This window comes from Podarcis gaigeae (genome assembly GCF_964106915.1).
Source record: "Podarcis gaigeae genome assembly, chromosome: 2".
Classification (NCBI taxonomy): Eukaryota; Metazoa; Chordata; class Lepidosauria; order Squamata; family Lacertidae; genus Podarcis; species Podarcis gaigeae.
Window position 1 is genome coordinate 54,442,734 of NC_139679.1, and position 23,719 is coordinate 54,466,452.

A 23,719-nucleotide genomic window follows, 5' to 3' on the forward strand; every position below is an offset into this window, starting at 1 on the left:
CCCTTTGCTAAAGAGAAGAGATGACAAATGTAATTTATGTTTGGTTTCTGGCTTGCCTACTGCATCATAAAAATGACTGTTACATTTATTGCAGTTAAAGATGGTAAAGATTTTCTTAAAAGAAGCTGTGTCTTTAAGATTCTGAGAGGTTTTAGGCAAAAGTTGTTATGGTTTCTGTTTTATCTGGCTTCTGGTTATGTTTATGAAGTCAAAGTAATGACTCCAGTGGTTAAAGGCTGAAATTGTTCTAGTGTGTAAATACATGCAATTAGGATTAAATCCCAGTGCAGTGAGGTTTGAGTTGTGGGATATTTTATAGCCAAGGATCTCAAATGTTCTTTGCCATTAAAGTATAAAAGCAAATATCCAGATTCTTCTGCAGGAAATATTTTTAAAAGCAGCAACAGGGGAATCAAATAATATTTAAGAGGAGGAAATTGTCCAAGTGTTCAAACCCTGAGGGAAAAAGGCAATTTATTAACTGCTGGTTTGTTTCCACAAAGACATTTGGAAAGAGTACCATCTGTAAAATATTTAAAACTCACAAATAATTTTTCAAATGTTGTGAGTTCATTGATACAGAGATGTGGGGTGTTTGTGTTTAAAGGTTTCTTTTTTTACCCCAAAAATGTATCCCCAAAAGATGTATACAGGCAATGAGCATTTTATGCTTGTGCAGTATGTGTGTAGCTGCACACACGTGCATCATTGCAACCTGGAAGTGGCCGGAAAAGGGGGGTCGGAGATGTAACAGGGCTCTGCTGATGTGCACAGGTTAGAAACATAACCCCTATGCAAAACGGCCATTGTCTGTCGTATCATAAGCTGCCAGATTTGATTTGAATAACTATTTGGTGTAATAAACATTTTGATGAATGCAAGAGTTGGAATTGCTTCAGTTAAAACTGAACCAGTGTTCTTTTTGTACGCAAGGTTGTGTGTGCTTGTAGCCACCCCCCCCCCTTTAAAAAAAGACATTCTGCAATTTGGGCACTTTGGCTTAGAGAAGTGAGTATTAGTGGTATAAAATTTACTCATATGTAAGCACAAAGAGCATGGAATTGTGCACGTATTCAGAAGGACTAATAGAAGATGTTTTGGAGCATATATTTATACTTGTATTCCACTTGTCTTTCCATCATGTATAACAGGATGCCCAAAGCAGCTTAAAATCAACATAATTTTCAAAAAATATCAAAATGGAAAACAAAAAGCAAACAGCAGTTAAGAAGAAAGGAAATTTACAAAAAGCTTCAGCTCAAAATTCAGACAAATTTTAAGCTTGAATAAAATTGTCTTTACCTGGCATCTAAATGCCACCAGAGAGGAATCAGCCAGGTTCCCTGGGGCAAGGTCCTCCAGAGTCTTGGCACCACTAGAGGAGGCAATGTTAGAGGAGAGGTAGCTCTAGGGGGGGTGGGCACGTAACCTTTGGGGCACAGGAGCAAGCTCCACCACTATTGCTCCAAGGTAGAGTGGGAGGTGGGTGGCTAGATTTTGGCATTGCACAGGGGGCCACTGAAATTTGAGAGCCAAGGTACACCAGTGGTTAGAGGGGGTTTGGATGTGGTAGAGATATCTTTGCTGGTGAGGATGAGGCCTCCACTGTGCCTGCTGAAAGCACAGTGGAGTGCATTCAACTGCCTAAGGTGTTTCTACCAGCATTTACTGTTGTAAGACCCTGAAACAGAACACTGTGCGCAAGCTGGGATAGGGTTGGTGATGGATCTGCTAGATCCAAAGCAGGCCTGTTTCCTGAAGCTAGCAAAACAAAGTGGAAAATTACAGCCCTTCGGCTTCTACCCTGGCCAGCAGGGCTGTGGATATGGCAGTGAATCCATTGGTTCACTACCACCCCAGCTGCAACGTGGATTCCTGTGTAAGTCCTTCAGGTCAGAGGAAGATGAGATTCAAGCAAGAAGATAGTATTTCTTGTACTGCTATAGCACAATGAATGTGCTGTTAAAAATTCTGCACAGAATGCACAAGGCTATGTCAGTGGATGTCCAAATACATAGCGAACTCATTGTCAACTCCCAGGGAAAGGTTTTTGTTTGTTTTATAGAACTTTTTGATGGTGGTGGAATTGCAAAACTCTGGCAAAACTTAAGAACAGTTCAGCAGCTGTGTCCATTATATTTGGGAGTTTTCATTTTTTGCAACAAGTAATTCTAACTTTTAGACCTTAAGGACTTGAAATTGTTTTTGCATATGGAGACAGGGCTTTTAAAAATATTTTTTAAAAGCTTTCTTTTTACCTCCTATTTATTTACAACAAAATACAAGTTTATTTATTTTTAACATCCGGACAAAATTCTCATGGAATTAATCGGTTGCTGCTTTAATTTTTGTAGTAAATAGAGGTGGGAGCTTGATCTTTTTTCAGTTATTTTTTATGTTTATTTTGGAGCAACCTGATCTCATTATACATTTTAATGGTGTGAATGAAGAGTGATTGCATCCAGTAAAGCTGATGTTGCAGTAAGTTCAGGACTGACAAAAGGAAATGCTTCTTCACACATTTAACTTTTGGAATTCACTGCCATAATATTTGCTCCAATGCTTCTTGCTTACAGCCACTGCAGTGCTGTAAGCTTGGACGAGGGAAGCTGAGGTTTAGATCCCTGCTCAGCTGTGAAGCTTACTGGGTGAATCTGGGCACCTTTCATTCTGTTGGATGATTGTGGGCACCCTGAGCTCCTTGAAGATACAATATATAAATGCAATGAATTATCCTAATTCATGAAGGTTGGTATGTGAACAGCTGTGAATAGCCATGCTAGCTGCCCTAAATGACACCATGTTTAGAGGCAGTATGCTTCTCAATTTTGAATCCAGGGGATAAGCAGGGGTTGGCCATCACAAAAAAGGAAATAAATCCCAACAATCTGAAGTCTTGTTAAAAAGATTGGGTTCAAAAAATAATTGCAAACTAATGTAAACACACACAGAGAGAGACAGAGAGAAAGAAGGGCAGGATTCACCTAACAAGCCCCTTCAGCAGAAGCACAAGGACTCCTGCTTGCACAATGGGACTTCCCCCCTTTCCTTGTGTACCCCTCAAAATGTGCTCAAATCAGTCAGGAGAGCCCCCAGAATAGCAGAAAGAGGAGAGGGGGATTGTTCTATCTGGCAAGCTGAAATGCTTACACAGATGGAATAGAACAGTGTTGAATTCTACCAAATGCAATTTAATGGAATCTAATGACAATTAAAAATAAACAATGCTATTTATAACCAAAGCAAAAGCATACAAATGCAAACAGTGTATATTAGGAAAATAACTGAACAGATGTAGCTCATAAGATATCACAGATCGCTGGAATGTCAAGAAAAAAAAACACAAATATAACTTACAAACTATCCCAAGACTCAAAGATATTTTGATATTGGTCTTCCTCATTTGCCTTTACTATGTGCATGAAAACTGTTTGGTGGGAAAAGTAACTGTAACTCAACAAACACGAAGCCAAATGTACAAATTAAGAAAGTAACACCACCTGCTGATACAAAATATAATAATAATAAATATTATTATTTATTCAAAACAATACATTTAAAAACTCAGAAGCTGCCTTCCCAAATGGAGCCTTAAAAGAGCAGAAAACATATCAAGTTACAATAAACTATACAGTGAAGAAAAACAACATAATATAAATTCCATCCTTCAAATGATACTTACAAATATCTATTTAAAACTAATGTTAGAACTGCTTCATAAATGTCATAACTTTCTACATGAATATAATTTCCATCTAGGAAATTGATTGCATGTACCTCACGGTATGTGATGCACTCCATGTCTGTTTCTCCATCATGAGAAGCTTTAGCTTGTTCTGTGATATATACATGTGATGAAACAGAAACATTTGCTAAGTGTGATAGGGTATATATAGGGCACATGAAATTTCCTGCACAAGTGGCAGGCACAATTTGACATTTCAGGGGTACTGCTAAACTCATTCACTTGCTGCCCTTCGTTGTGGTATGACAAATGTAGGAAGGGCTGAGCGTCCTCTTCTTGCCCACAAGTGCCAGTCACAGAGTCTTCCTACCTCTTTGCAGCTGTTAGGTAGAGTCCTGGTTTTCCATTTTTGGGTTTCCATCAATTTGTGGTTCTTCTGGCAATAGTATAATAATGTACTGAGTTCAGGTATTTGGCTTCTTAAATATGTACTCTTCTAATAGGCAGGTCAAATAAAGAAATGTTTGATGAAATTCACTCAAATCCTAACTCTTTTGCAAAAGGAGTATAAAAAACATATATTTGCTCCATTATTGTAATACTTTACTTTACAGCCTAAAGTAACTAAAATGTATAAGAGAAAGCTGTACTAAATATGCTGGTTTGCTGATCAGTTATGGTGGATGAAAGAACTGTCTTACTGTGGAATAAATTGCACTCGACATTTGTCATTGCAAACGTGTTTATCAGACTGGTTTGTTATTATTTAATCAGGCAAATTGGAGACAACTTGATAGTCCCTGGCGGAGTGAAGACCATAGAAGCCAATGGAAGGATGGTTATCCCTGGAGGGATTGATGTCAACACTCATTTGCAGATGCCATACAAGGGGATGACAGCAGTGGATGACTTTTTCCAGGGGACAAAAGCAGCCTTGGCGGGTGGGACCACCATGATCAGTAAGTACAAGGGTGGAGGGGGGCTCTCTTTGTGACTTCCTCAACAGTTTGTGGGTCTTCTAAACATTACCTTCATTTTTTATTATTAGAAAACTTGCTTCTGGTGCATAATATGGTGCTAGGTATAGATATGATGTTAGTTATAGTTAAGATAGGGTGAACGTTTTACAAATGGAAAGTACAGTTCATTGAGTGAAAGCACAAATGGAAAGTACAGTTCTACATGCTCCCATCAGTCCCAGCCAGAGTTGTGGTCCATTACCATCTACCACATCAGTCATCCTTTCTGTAGAACATATTGAGGGCTGCCTCAGAAGCTCAATAATTGCCATTACTGGTTCATAGTTGTTTATTTCTATAGTATTTAAAATGTTTAAAAATGCTCGAAAACTGCTCTACTCATTGCAGCTCCATTGGTCATCAGATGTAATGGGTGATGCATATTTATTTTTGTTTTTCCTCCATGGAAATAATTTGGAGCTAGAAAGTGTGTAGTTATGGCAAATGAACTTCAGTAGACTCCAAAGCGAGATGAAGTTTGCGTTACAGCTTCCATGGAAAAATCAGGCTTTCTGGAAAAACTTACTGAAGTGTAAGGATTTATGCAATAACCCAACTTAGCTTCATTATACTGTGAGATTTTTGTTGAAGGTCTTGTTTGCTCAAATATAAAGATTTAATCTTTTATTCAATGGCATTTCAACAGTTTAACAAAGAATAAATGTGCACAAAATTGTGATTTAAAAATAATAATAGTAGAGCATGCTGCAGAAGACAAATCAATCTCCCAGCATGCCTAGGAAGTAAACTAAAATGGGAGAGCAATTCTTGCTTCTTGTTTTTAGAATGTTCTGGTTCATAGCTTGATGGTTCTGCAGGGTTTTTTTGGCTTATTGAGTCACAGGACAAGTTGCAAGTGTGACTGCAGTTGGTTGAAAATGTTTTACTTCCTGCTCCTTCATTTTTGTGTTGAAAGAACTGCAGTATCTGCCGCAGTGTCTGTTGCACTTAATAACTGCAGTAGAAATTGAGGATTACGTCAGGGGCAATAAAAAGGTAAATTAAGCTGCATGTTAGGAAGATACTTTCTTCTTTTTTTAATGAGTCGTAGTGAGGGAAAGAGATGAGGCAACCTGCTACTACTTCCCGCTCACTTCTTAGCAAAAGCCTGCTAAAAGCACCTGGTATAATGCCAGGAACTATTAATCCAAAGCACAGTGCCTTATTTTTTCATTCTTCCTTCTGGTAAGTGCACTCTAGACATATCTGAGAAATTACAAGCAGTAAGATGAGACATGCTCTCTTGGTTCACTTGCTAGACCCAAATTGTCAAATATGGTAGAGGCTCCTGTGTTGAAAATGCCTGGACAATGACTGCTCTTTATAGTTCTAAAATATTCCTATTTCTGAAGTATCTTCTCTGTTTCTTCTTTACCCGGATTCCTTGCTATTAACTTTGTTGCCTAAGTAGTCCTCTATACCTATTTACAGTGTGCTCCATCACAAAAATAAATACTGAAATAATGCTGCATCTGTTCTTTTGGTGGTGAAAACATTGCCCCAAACAGCATAGTGACTGAGACTTTGAAAAACTGTTTAGCTGGTTTCTGTGGTACATTGTGTCTTGTAGAATGCTAGGAAACAGCATATTTTTTGAAGGATCCATGAAGTTGGCCTTTAGGAGTTCAGGAGTCTTTGGGCTACAGAAGACTTACTGTATTTACTCGAGTCTAATGCACCATCAAATCTAATGCACACCTCAGTTTTCGGAACCTTGAAACCTAAAAAAGGATTTGCTGGCGAATGTAAATGTGCCATTGAATCTAATGCCCACCTTAATTTTCGCAACGTAATTTGGCCAAAAAAGGGGGAACATTAGATTTGAGTAAATACGGTAATTGTTTAGAGGGAAATCTCCAGACAGAAGGGAAGAGCATAAGACCTTCATTCTTTACTACAGCTTGCTGCCTTTGTTCACAGTTGATCATGTTGTTCCTGAGCCCGAGTCCAGCCTCATAGAAGCATATGAGAAGTGGCGAGAGTGGGGTGATGGGAAGGCTTGCTGTGACTACTCCCTGAATGTGGACATCACCCACTGGAATGACAGTGTCAAACAAGAAGTGCAAACACTCATCAAAGAAAAAGGTTCGTCAATGCCAGAGGCCAATCCCTTGTCTTCCCACATTCTAATTGTATGTTAGAATATATAGTGCATGATTCTGTCTTAACAGACATGTGTGCTAAGATTTGTTGGGTCCAACCACAGTTTTCTTACTATCTCCTTTGGGCGATATTAATTGTTCCCCAGTTATATGATAAGTAACTCTTGATTCTACGTGATAATTATCTTAATGTAGAAAATGGCTTACAAATCATAGTGCTGATGTTATTTGGTATTGCAGTACCAATACATCAACTGGTTCAATCTCTTTTTGCATGCTTTCTTCCAGGCTACTAAATCAGTGTGATCCAGAAAGTGTCCTCTCATGTTTCTTAGATTTCTATAAGCAGCACTCCGAAAGGTGGCCACATGCCCAATAAATATTTTCCCTTTTCTTAAGCTTTTGACTACATTTAAGATTCAGCAGAGCTTTGGCTAGATAACTTCAATGTTTCAGAGAATCAACTAACAGGACAATAAACAGAAAATTTCCTTGTGCTGCTGGCTCTTGCCAAAGATTCCCATTCCATTATGTGTGAGAAATTCCTCACATGACTAGTGGAGTACCGATTTAGAATGACGTGAAGTAGAGAATAAAATCTTATTTGCCAACTTTTCTTCTTATATAATCTTTTGCTTTAGGTGTTAACTCTTTCATGGTTTACATGGCCTATAAGGATTTGTACCAGATGTCAAATACAGAGGTAAGAACTAAGCTGTTCAACTGTGCTGTATCCATTGCTTATCAGCCTTTTTAAAGGGATAATACTGTGTTTTAATTTGTGATTTTGAGCCTTCTTGGTGGCCTCATGTAGGACTAAATGCTAGGACAGAAATTATCTTACCAGTAAAAATGTCCATCATTGATTTGTGACAACTATAAAAAGGTAAAGGTACCCCTGCCCGTACGGGCCAGTCGTGTCCGACTCTAGGGTTGCGCGCTCATCTCGCTTAAGAGGCCGGGAGCCGGCGCCGTCCGAAGACACTTCCTGGTCACAGGGCCAGCGTGACAAAGCTGCAGAAACGCCGTTTACCTTCCCGCTAGAAAGTGGTACCTATTTATCTACTTGCACTTAGGGGTGCTTTCGAACTGCTAGGTGGGCAGGAGCTGGGACTGAACGGCGGGAGCGCACCCCGCCGCGGGGATTCGAACCGCCGACCTTACGATCAGCAAGTCCTAGGCACTGAGGTTTTACCCACAGCGCCACCCGCTGTATAGAACTATAATCCAATACAAATACCGCTCCTCGCCATTTTTTTAATGAGGGCTACACAGTGTCTCACAAGACATCTGATTAAGAGGCAACAACACATGTAAGTGCAGCTAGGATTTATAGACTTCAGCCAGTTGTCCTTTAGTGTGGACATCTAGTTCCTTCTCCTGAGCTCTCACTATTTTTCTTCCTTTATTCTTAAGTGGTAGTTGACTGAATTGGTAGCCCTTTCAAAGTCCAGTGCTAATAACAGTAAATAAAGAAATAAAATCTCTGCTAATCAGAAACATGAAAATGTTGAACCACATGTTTTCTAATGTTGGCTTTCTTGTTAATTTCTCTTTTTCAGTTGTATGAGATATTTAGTTTTTTGGGAGATCTTGGCGCAGTAGCTCAAGTTCATGCTGAAAATGGAGATATCGTTGCACAGGTGATGTTGTTCTACCTTCTCTTTGACCAAAGCACATATTGTAAGCAGAAATAATGTATGTATACTAGTGTAAAACATGACACATTGTACAAATGTATTCTGAAAGAGCCAGGTGGGTCCTTAGATCCCAATCAGGTAGAGATTGTAAATGCCTGAATTAAGTTTTCGTCCTTCAACTTGAAATTCTAACCAGTTAAGTAGGATTATGTTGTCTGAATACTGTATAGTTTGTCTTCTGTCTTCTGATTAATCAGCAGAACTGGTAATGTACCAAACAGTACCACAATAGTAGTTGTGGGCAAGCATATTATCCAGATGTACCTGGGTTTTGCAGATATTTATCAGTGGCTTTAAATCTTGATTTCAGCACTATAGATCTACTATAGTGTTTTGTTCCAAAAATTGTTTTGTAAATGCTAGCTTATGTAAAAGCTTAATAAGTTTTTTTAAAAAAACTATAATAAGCTGACAGCCAAGGCTATATAACATTTAACTACAGTCATTCCTGTATTAGGATAGGTTAACCACAGTAATCCAAGCTCTGGTAACCACACATTTAGTCTTTGCTCTATGCAACATATTCAGATGACTGTAATGTACTCAGATTTACTCCTTAATAACAATTCTTAAATCTGTTTCTTAACTTCATTCTGTTTATATTCTTTAGGAGCAAGCTAGGATGCTGGAGATGGGAATAACTGGCCCAGAGGGCCATGTACTTAGTAGGCCAGAAGAGGTAAGATGTCACTGATGAATCAACAAACACCCTTCAGACAGATTGTTGCTGCTGCACACTCAATTTTGCAGTAGATGGTTTAAGTTCCCAGTGCTAACATGAACCAGTGCAGTTCCAAAAGCAACCGACAAGTCCTGCCTGGGCGAACTGGGCATTCCATAGCACATTCCTGCAGCTTTGCTTTTTATAGACTTGAGAAACAAGACAGTGAAAATTAGGGTAATTAAAAGGACTCTCTAGCGGTGCATCTGCATTGTAAAATAATTGTCTAGAAATTTGCCAGTATCTCATTTCTGCTTACAGCTAATATTAGCATCCAGGTTCTTTATTATTTGGCCTGTTAATCCACATTTTAGTTTAAGGCTGAATTTTATGCTATCACTTGTGGTAATGAGGGTTGTTTTTTTGACAGAGTAAACACCCTTCATACATTCCTAGCACTATAGTCAGGGCTGGCCATGGTAGTTTTGCAGCACTAAGAGCAAAGGAAATTGCTATGTTTAAATAGGTATAACTTTATACCCATAGGGAGCAGGAATGGTAGGAGCATTACATTTGCACATAATACTTTCATTACTATAATTGTCCTAAAATAGGAAGGTCAGTGTATGTTAAATGCTAACATGCTTCTACAGCTGGCTTTGGAATAAGGTATCTTCCATTCATCTTGGTAGGGTGTAACACATTTTCTCTGCTTACTATATTTTTGTGGTTGGTTTTGAGGATTTTTGAGAAAAAGGACAGGAATTCTGAAACTTATGTAAGTTGTTTGCCCAGGCAGCTGTCCCGAGTCTCTATAGTGCTGCTGCTGTTCTAAGGTTGCTGGACTTCATGGACAGTCTCTTTACTCCTGACTCAGAACTGTCTTATGGGGAGGATGATGTGTTAACCACACATATGGTTTCCTTAGCACACATCCTGATGGCACATGTGGTATGGTTTTTGGACCGCAAGCCTCAGTCATTACCGAATAGTTGCAGCCATGTGGAAAACACACCACTTTGGTTATCTGGAATGTTGCACAAAACAGCCATTCAAGAATATATTATTTGGGATTCCTTTAAATTTCTAGGATAAAGCTACTCCATAATTCAGGGAAATCTGAACATGTCTGGGGTATAATTGAGATTCCGTGTGTTGTAGATTGGCGGGGAGCAAGTTGGCTGTCCTGGGGCTGCAATTCCCCATCACCCTGATGAAGATCTTAATTGCCTATTTCCTCTAGACTTAAAGCTGAGAAGCTACATATCTAAAGCATGCTTCCTTTAAGCATACAAGACTGCACCATACTACTGTGGAAAGTTTCACGTTGTTTTTGTATTTGGTTGTTAATTTGTTTTTCAAATTTGTAAGCAAATAATTTGTTGAGCACAACACCAGTCTCCTTCCTTGGTGTTGTGCTCTCTCTCCAGGAAAGCATCAGTGCACTTACACAGCAGCTGCAGCACTCTTCCGTCTTCCTCCAGCTGGCTGGTCAAGTGTGTAATAAAAGGCATGTCTTAAATCACTTGCTATGAAGCTTTTTTTCATTTTCAGCAGAATTAGTTCATAAAGAATCACCTGCTATATAACAAAATGCTTAAATATTCTCAGGCTGGCTCATAACAGTGAAATAATACATTCTGAACATATATTTCAACAATATTTTGCAAATAGTTCAGTTTTTATCCCTGTGGGCAGCAAGTGATTTTTGAAGGTTGCTCATAGCTGCCTTCACCTGTGGAACAGGGAATTGTGGTTTGGAAATATTTCAAACTTATCTTTGCTTGGAGGTTATTTATGTTTTGCATTTTCTGGTGCTTCACATAAACATCCTTGTGCTGAATTTCCAGCATCCCAGCCGTATAGCAGTTAGGTCTCAAATAACATTAGATATTCAGATTCTAAGGGGGGGAGGTGCACGTAAGTATGTTACTCTTGGCAAGTCCCTTTACAATGCTGACAGATGGAATTTAAATCATTTCCTCAGCAAATTGGCATTAAGTAAGACAGCCCTAAGAATTGTATTCACATAGTCTTGACACTTTGTTAGAGAAGAAATTGTTTCAGCATAGGCAGATGGTTGAGTGAAAAACTTTTCAAACTTTGATTCCTTGGTTCCTTTACAAGCTTGCCTAAAGTCGAACCTCTACTTACCACCGCCTCTTCTTACTGTATATGGTTTGTTTCAGGACACTCTCTTATTTTTTCCTTTCCTTTTTAAAATATCAGTATTTAAGCTGTTGGCAGTCAGAAGGTATTTTAGATTATGTCAGGCTGAACAATGAATGATGTAATGCTCCAAAGATATCTTACTTGCTGAAGTGTTGAAAGTTATAACAGCAAGCAAGATATGAAAATTACAGGCTTCTGATGTCATGGGAGGCAGTAGGGGCCAATAGGAAGGGAAAACAGTCATCATAATTGGGTTGGAACTGCATCCTAAACAAATAACCAGCAGAAAACCATCCTCTTTTCCAGTACAGCCATTGTTAAGTAACAAAATAGACTCAGGCTGCATGCCTTATTCAGTAAATAAGCCAAAGCTTTAGTCCAAAATCAATTTTAATCAGTGAGGGTTAAACCTGAGGACTGAGAGATAGGGAGATGAGGAGAAGAGAGAAATTGTTGTAATTGTGGATTGTACATATAATAATAATGAAATTGGCAAATTTTGGGTTTGTAGCTCACAGTTATATGGCTCAGGTGGTTTGATTGGCTCTGCAAGAGATGCATGCTGTTGCTTTAGAACAGCTGCTAATATATTCTCAATGTTAACTGTTAATAAAAATGATATACAATTAATCACCACTAACAAATTAGTGAACTCAATTTTTTCCTTTTTGCTGCTGCTTTGGGACCATTCGTAGCCTAAACCGTCTCTCTGTGAATTATTTTATTCATTTCTATCCTGCCTTTCCTCCAGACTGGTACCCAGGGTGGCTTCTGGATAAAAATATAAAAACACAAGATAAATGATTCCTCCTCCTTTCCCCCTGTTAAGTAGCTGACTGCTGTATGGAGCATGTCTCTCTATCTAGCAAACACAGGTTTCATTTACTAAATGGGTTCATTAGGGGATACAGGGTTAATGCACAAGCTGAGCTTAGACATAATAGTCTCACATAGCAGGTTGTGTTAGCTTTCATCTTTCAAGGCCAAAACTGCTACTGTGCATGATTTGCAATGTTTTCTATTGCAAAATGCATGAACTACTGCGAACAAAGGAGTCTTTGGAGAGAGAGGACAGTTGTGCAAGAAACACCCATCACACATAAAATAGAAAGTTGATACTGTGTTGGGTAGAGTTTGGAAAGGTTAGTGAGGGAAGCGTTTTAGAATTTAATGCTTCTGCTTTGTTCAGGATTTGAGGATCATTCTTTTCTTGCTGTTCCAAACTTTCTTAAGGGAATGGAAAGGTCATGCTTTGAAGTGGAATATATTGTGTCATGCAAAGTTACTGAACTCCTTTGCTGTTTTCTGAGCTCACAGTCCCTTCTCTGTTTCAGCTGGAGGCTGAAGCTGTCTTCCGTGCGATCACCATTGCCAGCCAGACCAACTGCCCCTTATATGTGACCAAAGTGATGAGCAAGAGTGCTGCTGACCTGATTTCACAGGCCAGAAAAAAGGGTGAGCAGCTGCATCTTTGTTACCTACCCATGTCACCTTACTTACAAGGTTTGCTAGAATGGCTGTAGCCTCAGAATGACTTTAAAAAAGGAAACCAGTATAAAAACACTAGAATAAGGGTAATCATCTTGTGGACTACAACTCCCAGCAGCCCCAGCCAAAACGGGAGGGCCACATATTAAGCGCTCTTGAGCCAGAAGAACAAAAACCAATAGCAAAGAAGCAGCCAATTAAAAGAATACAAAAACATAACTGAAATAGACCAAGGGCCACAAAGCTTCCCCTAAAGAAGGTTTTCATGATCCTCCTGAAAAGGAGTAAGCATGGTGGGAAGTGAATTCACTTGGAAGAGGATCCTACCATCAAGGAGGCCTGCTTATTTTAGCCTGCTTACATCAGAAGATGAGGCTCTTTATCAGCTATACCTTTAACACTGTCCTTCAAAGGGTCAGTGCTTTGTTCCGTTCTTCAGATAATTCCTTTTAAAATTTATCCAAGATTCCCTTTGCCAGCTCAATGTCTTCCGTACATAGTCTTTGTTTTTTGGCACCATCATGGGTCTGTCTTCAATGTCATCAGAACCCATCTATTGAGTCAGTTTATGATGTTAAAATGAATCTTCAGAGTCCGTTCTTTCACTCATTGTGATATATCCTTCTCAGGGTCAATGTTAAATCTAAATAGTTTTAGGATTTGGGGTACATTTAATCTGTTATTTCATCTGGCTGAGGAGGAGAGAGCTGCTCAGCCTGCCATCTTTATCAGTGATGTCACTGCTCCCCTTGGACTAGTTGACAGCATATTTGAACCTTGATTTACCAAGTCCTAGTCTGACACTCCTTTAAGGAATCCTGGGTTTAGAGCTTTAAAGGCAGTCTGATTTGTCCTTGAAAGACCGGAAGTTGATGTAGTTCTTTAAGCATAGGTGATATATGTGGTCTGCAGCAGATTCTAATTATGGCTGCCATATTCTAGAGCTAGACTAACTGAGGATGGCACTAACTTTTATAAATGTGTACTTCTGCCAACAGAATCAGCTGCAGGCCTAGCTCCCCTTCTCCCCTTCTGTAAAATGTATTGTCCTTGTCCTAAATCTTTGTTGTTATTTTCACCATCAGGTAATGTAGTGTTTGGCGAGCCAATTGCAGCCAGTCTTGGAACAGATGGAACACACTATTGGAGCAAAAACTGGGCAAAAGCTGCTGCATTTGTGACCTCCCCTCCGCTGAGTCCAGATCCAACAACTCCTGATTACATCAACTCCTTACTGGCCAGGTTGGTTATAGCGAGAAAGGGAAATACTCTCTCTTGCAACCAGTCCTATGGAAAATGAATAATAAGATGATGCTTGGAGCTAACATAAACAGGAAAGTAGTGAACTGCACCCACTCAAGTGGGGACTTTCCAGATTCTGTTTATATTGCCTTGTTCATTTGGAGGATTCTGAGGTGTTGCTATTGCAAGTGCACATTTGCATCTGGAATAGCTCATAAGACAGCTTCAAACTGAGGACAGCGGTGATGCTGAAAAAGAAGGGATACTTACTAAAGAAATTAGACGTATAGAAAAACAAAAGAAGTGGGTCATTTAGCACTGGGGGGTAGTTAGCTGAATTGCATGTTGGCACAGACCTGGATTAGTGAGCATCCAGAAACTAAAAATAAGGTTTTATATTTGGAAACAGTGAGGTATATTTCAGATTTCAAGTTTGGAAATAGTGAGGTACATCTCACATTTCAAATTGTATGCGTTGACTGGCAACTTGAAGAGAAGACTGAATAAACTAGGTGTGAGTTGTATTAAAACTGACCAACATGGAAAAAATATTTCATAACACATATGAAGTGGCCAAGTCCTGGAAAAAAGGAACCATGCCTGCTTTTCTTAAACTCCCTGCTCAGTATTCTTTTGGATATAGTCTTTAGGAGGATCGCCTGCCTGTTAGTTAGCTAGTTTTTAGCAGAACAAATCTGACTGACACAAATCTCTCTGCGTAGTAAAGCAGACATATGGCACCAAATTATTAAGAGGAGATGGAGATTATCATTGGATTAGGACTTGTGTTCTGAAGCCCAGACTGAGGCCATGAGGCTCAGAGACTCTTTGAATCAGAAAATCAGTCACAGGGTCCATCTGGAAGGCAAACAATCTCTATAGTTTCCTTTTTTAGTGTTTAGACAAGGCTTTAAGCCCCCCCCCCTTTTTTTTCTTAATTACCGTGCATCCTTTCAGCTAAGTCCCTGGCAGCTAGCAGACGCCAGGAAGCAGGAAGTTTCCATGGAACTCTTTGCATAGTCTTTGGTATGATTGTTAGGCCATGACCATTGTTTGTTGCTGCCCTCTAGAGCCACAAGCAGATAAATATAATGGACCAAAGCAAATGACTTAGTGTCTTTAGACACTACATGAACTTTGAAACAAAGTTAAGTTAATAGGTTATGCTAAAAGCTTGTTTCATACAGTGGTTGAAATACTTTGGATTATGTGGGTCAAGGTTTTGTTACATTGCAAGAAAGAGTAGAATAGAAGCAATGTAGCAATTCTGTCATAGATGAAATCTGGATGCCTTTCCAACAAAAGATTCTAGGTGTGGCTAAAGTAATAAAGTCTTTACCTTTACCAAGAAGTAGACAAACCAAGAAGCAGATGCTTTAGGCAGCCAACCAATTTTATTTCTCTCTCCTTCACATAACATTTTGACAGTATGCCGTTGAAGATTTCACTGCTAGTGGGCAATCTCTTGTGACTCCAGTATCTAATTTTCACACTGAGAGCTGGTTCTAATCATATGCTGTTCTAAAAAAAATCCTGCTCACATACATTGTACACCCCTGAGCATTATAAAGTGGAACCTGTGAACTCCTGCAAGATCATGGCTCTCCTTCCATGAAAATGAAAAACACTTTCTAGTTTCACGGGAACTGTGGATTCATCTTAACACTGTTCATGTGAATAAACTTGCATCAGCAGACTTTCTTTAAAGCATAGTGTTGGCACTGATCTGTTGTCTGACTCACTTGTCTGCAATCAAATCAATCTGGTGCTAGCTGCAATAATTTTCTTGCTTCATTTTTCAAGAGCAAATAAATCTTCAGCTGAAAAAGGTTCTTGAATAGGTTTAGATTTACAATGATCAATAAACAGTACTGTCTCCGTCCTAGGCTTACAATCTAAAAGGCATGACACAAAAGGAAAAAAGATGTGGGAGGAGGAGGGGGAAAAGCAATATTGGGCATTGCTACTTAGTCACAAGGTTCTTTTATACATTACTTTTCTAGTTCACATTTATGCTAATTACAGCCTTTCAGTAAACTACTTGGAGATAAAAGCATTCTTGTACGACTGGACTAAGGGCATGGCTAACCAATACATTTTGTTCCTTGTCTCTGAGCTAGTGGTGACCTCCAAGTCTCAGGAAGTGCACACTGTACATTCAGTACAGCGCAGAAAGCAATTGGAAAAGACAACTTCACAGCAATCCCAGAGGGGACCAATGGGATTGAGGAACGGATGTCTGTTATTTGGGACAAAGCAGTGGTAAGAGAAGAGGATGGGGATTGATATTACTTGTATTATTTATTCAATGTATTAGTTGCTTGCCTCACAGAAGTCTTGAAGTGACATAAAAATTTAGGAGCATAAAGCATAATGTAAAATCATAATAAAGAACTATACATTACCATCAGAGCCGTACAGTAACTTATAAAACAGAACCAATAAAACAGCAGCAGAAAAATACCATAGACAGCTATGTCATAATCCATCAAATATATTGGCACCATGTGGACCTTAGTGTGAACGCATTCCAAAGCAGGTAGCCACAAATGAAAAGGCCCTGTCCCTCATCACCACCCTTCAAATCTCCTTCAGAGGGGGGACCTGGAGGAAGGCCTCAGATGACAGATCAAAGGGTCTGTGTAGGTTCTTATTGGGAGAAACGCTCCAAAATATATTAGTTGTGCATTTAAGGTGAATCTGCTTAATGACCTGCTCTTTTAATACTAGTTTTATCCAGAATAAAGGAAACTGAATTATTCAGCTATTGGAAATGAAAACTTCCCTTTGTAACTCGTATAGCCTCTGTTTATATCAGCTGCATGGTTGTCAGCTTGTTTCTGAGCCCAATTCAGGCTGCTCACATTAATGTTTAAAGCCTTATATGACATATGCCCCAATTATCTGAGATCGCCTCCTTCCTTACAGACCCTCTGGGTATTAAGATTGGCAGAAAGGACCATCTTGGTAGTTCCACTGCCTAGTGCTGGCCCAGGAGAGGGCATTCTCTGTGACAGCTCCTAGGCTGTGGAATTCCTTCCCCACAAAGGTGCATCTGACACCTTCATTATATGGTTTCCAATGTACTCTGAAGATGCAGCTCTTTATTCTGGCATTTGATATCTGAGATTTGTATTTTTGGGACCTGCTTTACTCCTATGACTGTAACTTGTTTTACTTGCCTTATCTTTCTTTTATGATTAATACCCAACAGGCTACGGGTAAAATGGATGAAAACCAGTTTGTGGCTGTGACAAGCACCAATGCTGCCAAGATCTTCAACATGTACCCAAGAAAGGGCAGAATTGCTGTTGGATCAGACAGTGACCTTGTCATATGGGATCCCGATGCAGTGAAAATTGTATCTGCTAAAAGCCACCAATCAGTAAGTCTTTTGCTGGTCAGTAAGTCTTTTAACTTCACAAACTGACATGGTCAGTTTGTGAAGTTAAGCACAGGAATATAGGAACCTGAGCCCTGGACAGCTTTGTCTTCTCTTCATTCTGGGTTGCTCGTTTCTGCTTCAGTCTGCCTTAGCCCATCCACATCCTCACAGAAACGAAGTAGCAAACAAAAATGAAATGTATTTCTTTATTTTTAAAAAAGGTGTTTAGGCTATAGGGTCAAAGCATTCATCTCTTGAGGGCAAAAAGTTTTGGGCCGGAATACTTGTGTGTTTTCAGATCTTAGGAGGAATTCAATGCAGTGCTAATATTATTTAGTTAGCACAAGCATTTCAGCTTGCCAGACAGAATGATCCCCCACCTGCTGTTCTTGGGTTTCATAGAGTGTATCTTTCTTTCTTTCTTAAAATTTATATACCGCCCTATACCCATACGTCTCAGGGCAGGGGTAGGCCCGCAGGGTAGAGGGTATCTGTAGACTTGGCACTGGTTTAGGTGGGCTGGTGGCTTGATGCATAATGAGTCTGACTCCAATGTGTTGTAGGCAGCGGAATACAACATCTTTGAAGGAATGGAGCTACGTGGCGCCCCCTTGGTTGTCATATGCCAGGGGAAGATAATGATGGAAGATGGCAACCTTCATGTGACACAGGGGACAGGGCGCTTCATTCCTGGCACCCCTTTCTCAGACTATGTCTACAAGCGCATCAAAGCAAGGAGGAAGGTAAGATGGAGAAGCCCAGTATGTAGGGTTTTAATGATGGTGTCTCTTCCTTCATACTGCTTTATGGCAAGGGAACTGTGCACCACAGCTCTTTCCCATGCTGTGAAGATACTACCAGAAGCCCTGAGTCACATGGGAGTAGCCAGCATTGTCCTAGTTTCTAGAAGGTATCATGCTTATGTTGGGTACAGCTGTCATGCGGTCTCCTCTCTTACAGCCATGAACTTCAGACATTATCTTTGTCATAGAAGCAGCCATAGAGTAGTAGCTTCTACAATTGAGAAGAGACCCTTTCTGTGTATCATTAATGAGAAATGCATGGCTACATTTCCTTCCTCAGAGAGCTTCTCCTTATTCAGGTTGCCTTGCTTGGTAGCATGTTTTCACTGTGTTTACAAGACCAAAACCTGTAGTAAATCATCATATCACTCCCACCCTTCTGCTAATTGTGGATGGGTGATGGAGAAGTCTGTGAAGGCCTTTGCACTGACAGTTGAGCGGACAGTTGAGGGAAGCCAGGCCTAATACAGGGGTTTTCAACCTTTATTGGTCCACGGCTCCCTTGACCAAATACATTGTTTATGCGGCACCCCTGTGGGGCTCAGAAGCCCAGTTATGTCACCCCTTGTTTGCAGAGTAGCAGCCTCACACCCTTTTTTGAACACCCTCCCTTGTGGAATGTTCCCTCAGCCTCCTCTCCTCTCCCCTCTCCTTGGGAGTCCTCTGGGCTGCTGCCGCCCCTGGTTTCTGAGCGGCACCTCCTGCCCCAAAGAGATGTGTCTCCTCACATTGCCCCACAGGGACCTGGGAAGCACCCCGTGACCAGCCCAAGAGGCACCATTCGCCTGGGGAGCTTGTAGCCAGAGCTGCTGCAACAAACAGCTATGCAAGCCATTGGGAGACAGAGACACAAGAGGGCATCGGAGGAGGGAGGAAAGAGGGACAGAGGCCAGTGTTGCACCCCTGACCACCATTCAAGGCACCCCAGGTGCCATGGCACACTGGTTGAAAACCACTGGCCTAATACATTGCTTTTTTCTCTTACCTGTGACAGATGGCTGAGATGCATGCTGTGCCAAGGGGCATGTATGATGGGCCTGTGTTTGACTTGACCACTACACCTAAAGGGGGCACTCCTGCAGGCTCTACTCGGGGATCACCTACCAGGCAGACACCCCCAGTAAGGAATCTCCACCAGTCTGGATTTAGCTTATCGGGTAAGCTATCGGGTAAGCTATCTGTTAAGCTGATTGGGTGAGAAGATGGTACATTGATTGCAACACTTCTAGGCAGAAGGCAAGGGAAAAGGTGCCACTGGTACTTAGTACAGCTTCTCTAGCTGCAATAAAATCAAATTCACCCAGCTGGCAGGTTTGAGATTTGTTTTATTCTATTAGGCAGAGAAGGGAAGGGGACATCTTTTCATTCCATATGCTTATTGTAACCTTTGTCAGCATTTATGCGTTAAGACCACTAGTGGATTTCACACACTAGATTTGTAGCCACCTATTCAGATTATCAGGGATCTCAAATAGTAGGAAAGTTAAGCCACACCAGGTGCCACTCTTTGCTGTGGAATGGTCGACTGTCACCTACTTTTTATATGATTTACTGCTGCTTTTCCCTTTATGGTGAGCATAGATATTTCCAGAGTTAGCTAGCTAGCGGTACCTGTGCCAAAGCAATTGTGTTCTAAGATTTTATGGTTGACAAGAAAATAGCCTTCATAGCAGGTCTTTCGCTGTATTACTTTTTCTTAGCCCTGTGAAGAAAAGCACCTAACTTCCTTTTCCTGCTTTCCCCCCTCTTTCATCTTGTGTATGCCCTGCAGGTACCCAAATTGATGAAGGTGTTCGCGCAGCAAGCAAGCGCATTGTAGCACCTCCAGGAGGCCGCTCCAATATAACATCTCTGAGTTAAGCACCCAGTACTCAGGGAGGGGAGAAGGGGGGAAGGGAAGGGGGAAACTGTTATTTGAGAAAACTAAGCAATGGTACCTTGATATTTAAGAAGGAAAGAGCAACCTGAAGAAGCATTCAGATTTTGAAGAATCAATAAGCCTCAAGCCTTATGTTTCATAAATGCTACTCGCTACCTAGCTTTAAAAAATATTGCGGGTTTTCTTTTCTGTTTATTCATAGCCTTAATATCCCCCCCTTTTTTTTTACATGCATGCAAATCAGACAGGTGACTAAGTTAAGAGTATGTAATTGTACATGGTGAGTGCTTGTGTGATAACACATTGTAAGAAGGGGATTGGATTAAAGATGGGAAACTAATGACATGAGCTGTTTATTTAGCCAGTTTACTTGGGCAGAATCAACCAAGGAGTTTTAGTGTTGGGGAAGGGTGGGGGCAGAAGGTGGTGGGGCAGGGTAGTGGGAGGTGGACGGGGGGCAGACCAAGTAGATCTGTGTGTTGTGTCCATGTTCTTCTGTTTCCACTAAATTCAGACAAGACATAGTTGCCTCAGAGCACTACATGAGGCCATTGGAAAATTCAGCCATCTTTGTAATGGCTCTGTTGTATCACCTTCCTGTTAGAGATTTTATTACTTTGTACATTTTATTGAATAAAAAATGGAAAGGCATGATTTTTCCCCCCTCCTTGGCTTGTCGAGGCAAAGTAACAGTTTCTTCCTCCCTCACAATTAATTTCAAGTTCTTGGGGTGGGGGTAGGGGAAAGGATATCACCCCCTGTGCTCAGTTTGTACAGGACTGAACTTCTTGCCAAATCCTCTTTCTTTCATATCACACAAACTGGTTAGTGAACTGGAAGTTGTAGCATCTCCTCTCATGAGGGCTGTGACTGATTTCCATTCTGGGCTTTTTGAATCTCTGTGGCTCTCTTGATTGATTGGATTTATATACTGCCCTTCATCTGTAGATCTCAGAGTGCTTCACAGCATAAAAATACAAGATAAAAACACAAAATACATAATAAAAGCAAAACAAACCAATAACCCCCAACCCTTTCCCACAAACACATTTAAAAGGATTTAGGATGTTAGTCAGCCAAAGGCCTGGTTGAAATGGAATGTTTTCTCCTGGCACCCAAAGGTGTATAATGAAGGCGCCAGCGAAACCTCCCTGGGGAGAGCCACCACAGAAGAGGCCCGTTGCCACCCTCCAGGTTGGTGCTAGTGGCATGCCTCCATGCCCACGTTGAAGATAGGCAAAGCTCTTCTCAGTGTTCCTCACATTCTACATGTCCCACTCTTCAGTGCCGTTCAGTACCATGGGTTGGCAACAGGGATCTGCATGGGCTCTGCATTCCACACACTGGTAGTTGCCCATGAAAAAGTGTATTTATAAAGCATCTACTTAATTTGCTTTCAGTTCAGTACACAAGCACCAAACAGACCATAGAATACTGCTGATTTTATCCGTATTTACACTAAAATACTTTTTGACAATATCGCTTTCTCTATTAAAAAGTGCCTTGTCAAACATTATTATGTGTCTGCTAGATTTCAGTCAGGTATAAGCAAACACAGCATCTATGTCAGAGAAGTGGCCTTAAGCTTCCTTCAGTTTCAGCTGCAATAATCATGAACATTAAGTTATGTCGGATCAAACTAGCTGAGACCCTGTCTTTCCACAACAGCTGATAATATAGCCTGCGCAAGAAACAAGAAATGTGCTTGTAAATTAAAGGAGGCCCAACACAATAGGTTTACCTGTCAGCTTTTGGACTGCCCTTACCTGGCAGATTAGAAAATGACAAGGAGCAGTTTTGTGATTTAAAAAGATAAACTTCACACAAAGTTAGCTGGTAGGCTTATAATGTGGAAGCTGCCTTGTTTTAGGAGAACTGAACACACTTGGTGAAATTCACCTTGCCCTATTAACATTTAGTCCATCAGCACAAGCATCTCAGCTTGCCAGATAGAATAATCTCCCCTATCTTCCTCCTTGCAGTTCCACAAATGAACTATGATGCTAAAAACGTCCTTTGCAAAGAGCAAGACAATAATGTGGGTTTTGAGTCTCTTAGTCATGTCCTTGTTCCACATGACTTAAATGGATAATTTTGTTGCCTGACATTGGGCATGGTGAAGATGGAACATAAGAGTGTTGTTAAGGTAAAGTACTGTAGCTAGTATAACAACATTGGAAGAGGCCTCTGTCATCTATGTGCCCAGTCTGCTTGGTTTGCTGCTCTGGTTCCTGGAGGAAATGCATGAGCATTACTCTATCCTGCCATCTTAACTCCAGTCTTTGCCAGGTTCATGCTTAAGAATATCCTTCGCAGCAGGCTGCATGTTCAAATAAGATCCTACTATTAATATAAGATAGAAAAAACTTTTCTAACCAAAGGTATAATATGGGCCCTTTGTAAATATGCCAAATGTCTCTATGGTAAACTTGACTTCTCACATTGCCTAAGGTATACAAGTATGTAAATGTTGTCAGTCACATTCCTCTTTCACCAGCTTTGGTATGCTGGAGTAACCTTTCCTTCTGTACCTCTAAATATAATAAAGAATCTCAGTCACTTTCCATCTTTTCTTGGTTGGCAAGCTGACTTCAGTGATATCTGTGGTCTGCCAGCACATACTTTGCCTGCAAAACATCCCACGTTCTATCCCTGGTATCTCCAGGTAGGACTAGAAAAGATCTATCCAGAAAAGGAGAGCTACTGACTGTCAATGTGGAGACAATATTGAGCCAGATGGACCAATATTGTTAATAAAAGACAGCTTACAGTGTCACTACAATAGTTGCATTATTCCCAAGTTGCCACAAGATGGAGCCAAACTACAAATAACGGAACACATACTGTTGAGCTGTGGTTTGTGTAAGAGAGTATGGAAGACAAAACTGCACACTTGCTTATTCTCAGAAATCGGATTGTGTGTTTTAAGAGGAAGAAATGTGATGAGAGATGGGAGTCAGTTGTTTCTGCAACACAGACGAGAACATACTCCTTTCTGTGTCCACAATGGACTTTTCACAAGTGGAAAACTACATACTGGCAGCCACTTCATGCTCATACAATGTAGGTTCTGTACACATTTTGATTCTGCAGGCAGCTTTTTTATATTTCTTATTTAATATTTTCTAGAATTGAACTTGAATATATCCAATTGCAATTCTTACTAGCTTTAATGGAAGAGGGATAAATATGTGCATTTTCACAGACTGGCATTAATAAGCTTTAGAAGTGCTTCTAAATGTGATTCATGGAAGACTTGTGAAATGACAGCTGTACATCTTCATTTGTGGCATCCCCCTAACATCAAACCATCAGCAACACAGAGCATACCTTACAATAAGTTACCTGTTCAAATGAGACTAATGCCACTTCTGGCCACATTCTACTGTGTTCTGTGGATGACAGCACAGACCTAATACACATCAGATGTGAATTGAACCTTCTGTAATTCACAAGAATAGATTCAGCTGATGAAAATTTCAGAAAATCAATGAGCTAGTCAAGGATGGCCATTGTGACAAGTCAGCCTGAGAGCAGGTGATCTATATGCAGGTGTGGATCAGTCCAGAAACTGACAAACAGC

At 40.4% G+C, this 23,719-nt stretch overlaps 1 protein-coding gene across 4 annotated transcripts in view; it reads left to right on the forward strand.

Annotated features, from left to right (window-relative positions):
• Positions 1 to 20,787, forward strand: part of DPYSL3 (dihydropyrimidinase like 3) — a 54,874-nt gene extending 34,087 nt beyond the window's left edge. For 2 of the 4 annotated variants that reach the window (XM_083728279.1, XM_083728281.1), the window contains exons 3-14: positions 4,460 to 4,644; positions 6,625 to 6,789; positions 7,448 to 7,509; positions 8,369 to 8,449; positions 9,117 to 9,185; positions 12,674 to 12,794; positions 13,913 to 14,069; positions 16,190 to 16,331; positions 17,284 to 17,454; positions 18,018 to 18,197; positions 19,252 to 19,414; positions 20,029 to 20,787. In XM_083728279.1, coding sequence (XP_083584405.1) covers positions 4,460 to 4,644; positions 6,625 to 6,789; positions 7,448 to 7,509; positions 8,369 to 8,449; positions 9,117 to 9,185; positions 12,674 to 12,794; positions 13,913 to 14,069; positions 16,190 to 16,331; positions 17,284 to 17,454; positions 18,018 to 18,197; positions 19,252 to 19,414; positions 20,029 to 20,117 — 1,585 coding nt within the window. In that variant the 3' untranslated portion in view covers positions 20,118 to 20,787. Of the gene's footprint in view, positions 1 to 4,459; positions 4,645 to 6,624; positions 6,790 to 7,447; positions 7,510 to 8,368; positions 8,450 to 9,116; positions 9,186 to 12,673; positions 12,795 to 13,912; positions 14,070 to 16,189; positions 16,332 to 17,283; positions 17,455 to 18,017; positions 18,198 to 19,251; positions 19,427 to 20,028 lie in introns of all 4 variants that reach the window. The other 2 variants (XM_083728278.1, XM_083728280.1) reach the window with 1 other exon arrangement.
• Positions 20,788 to 23,719: the final 2,932 nt, after the last annotated feature.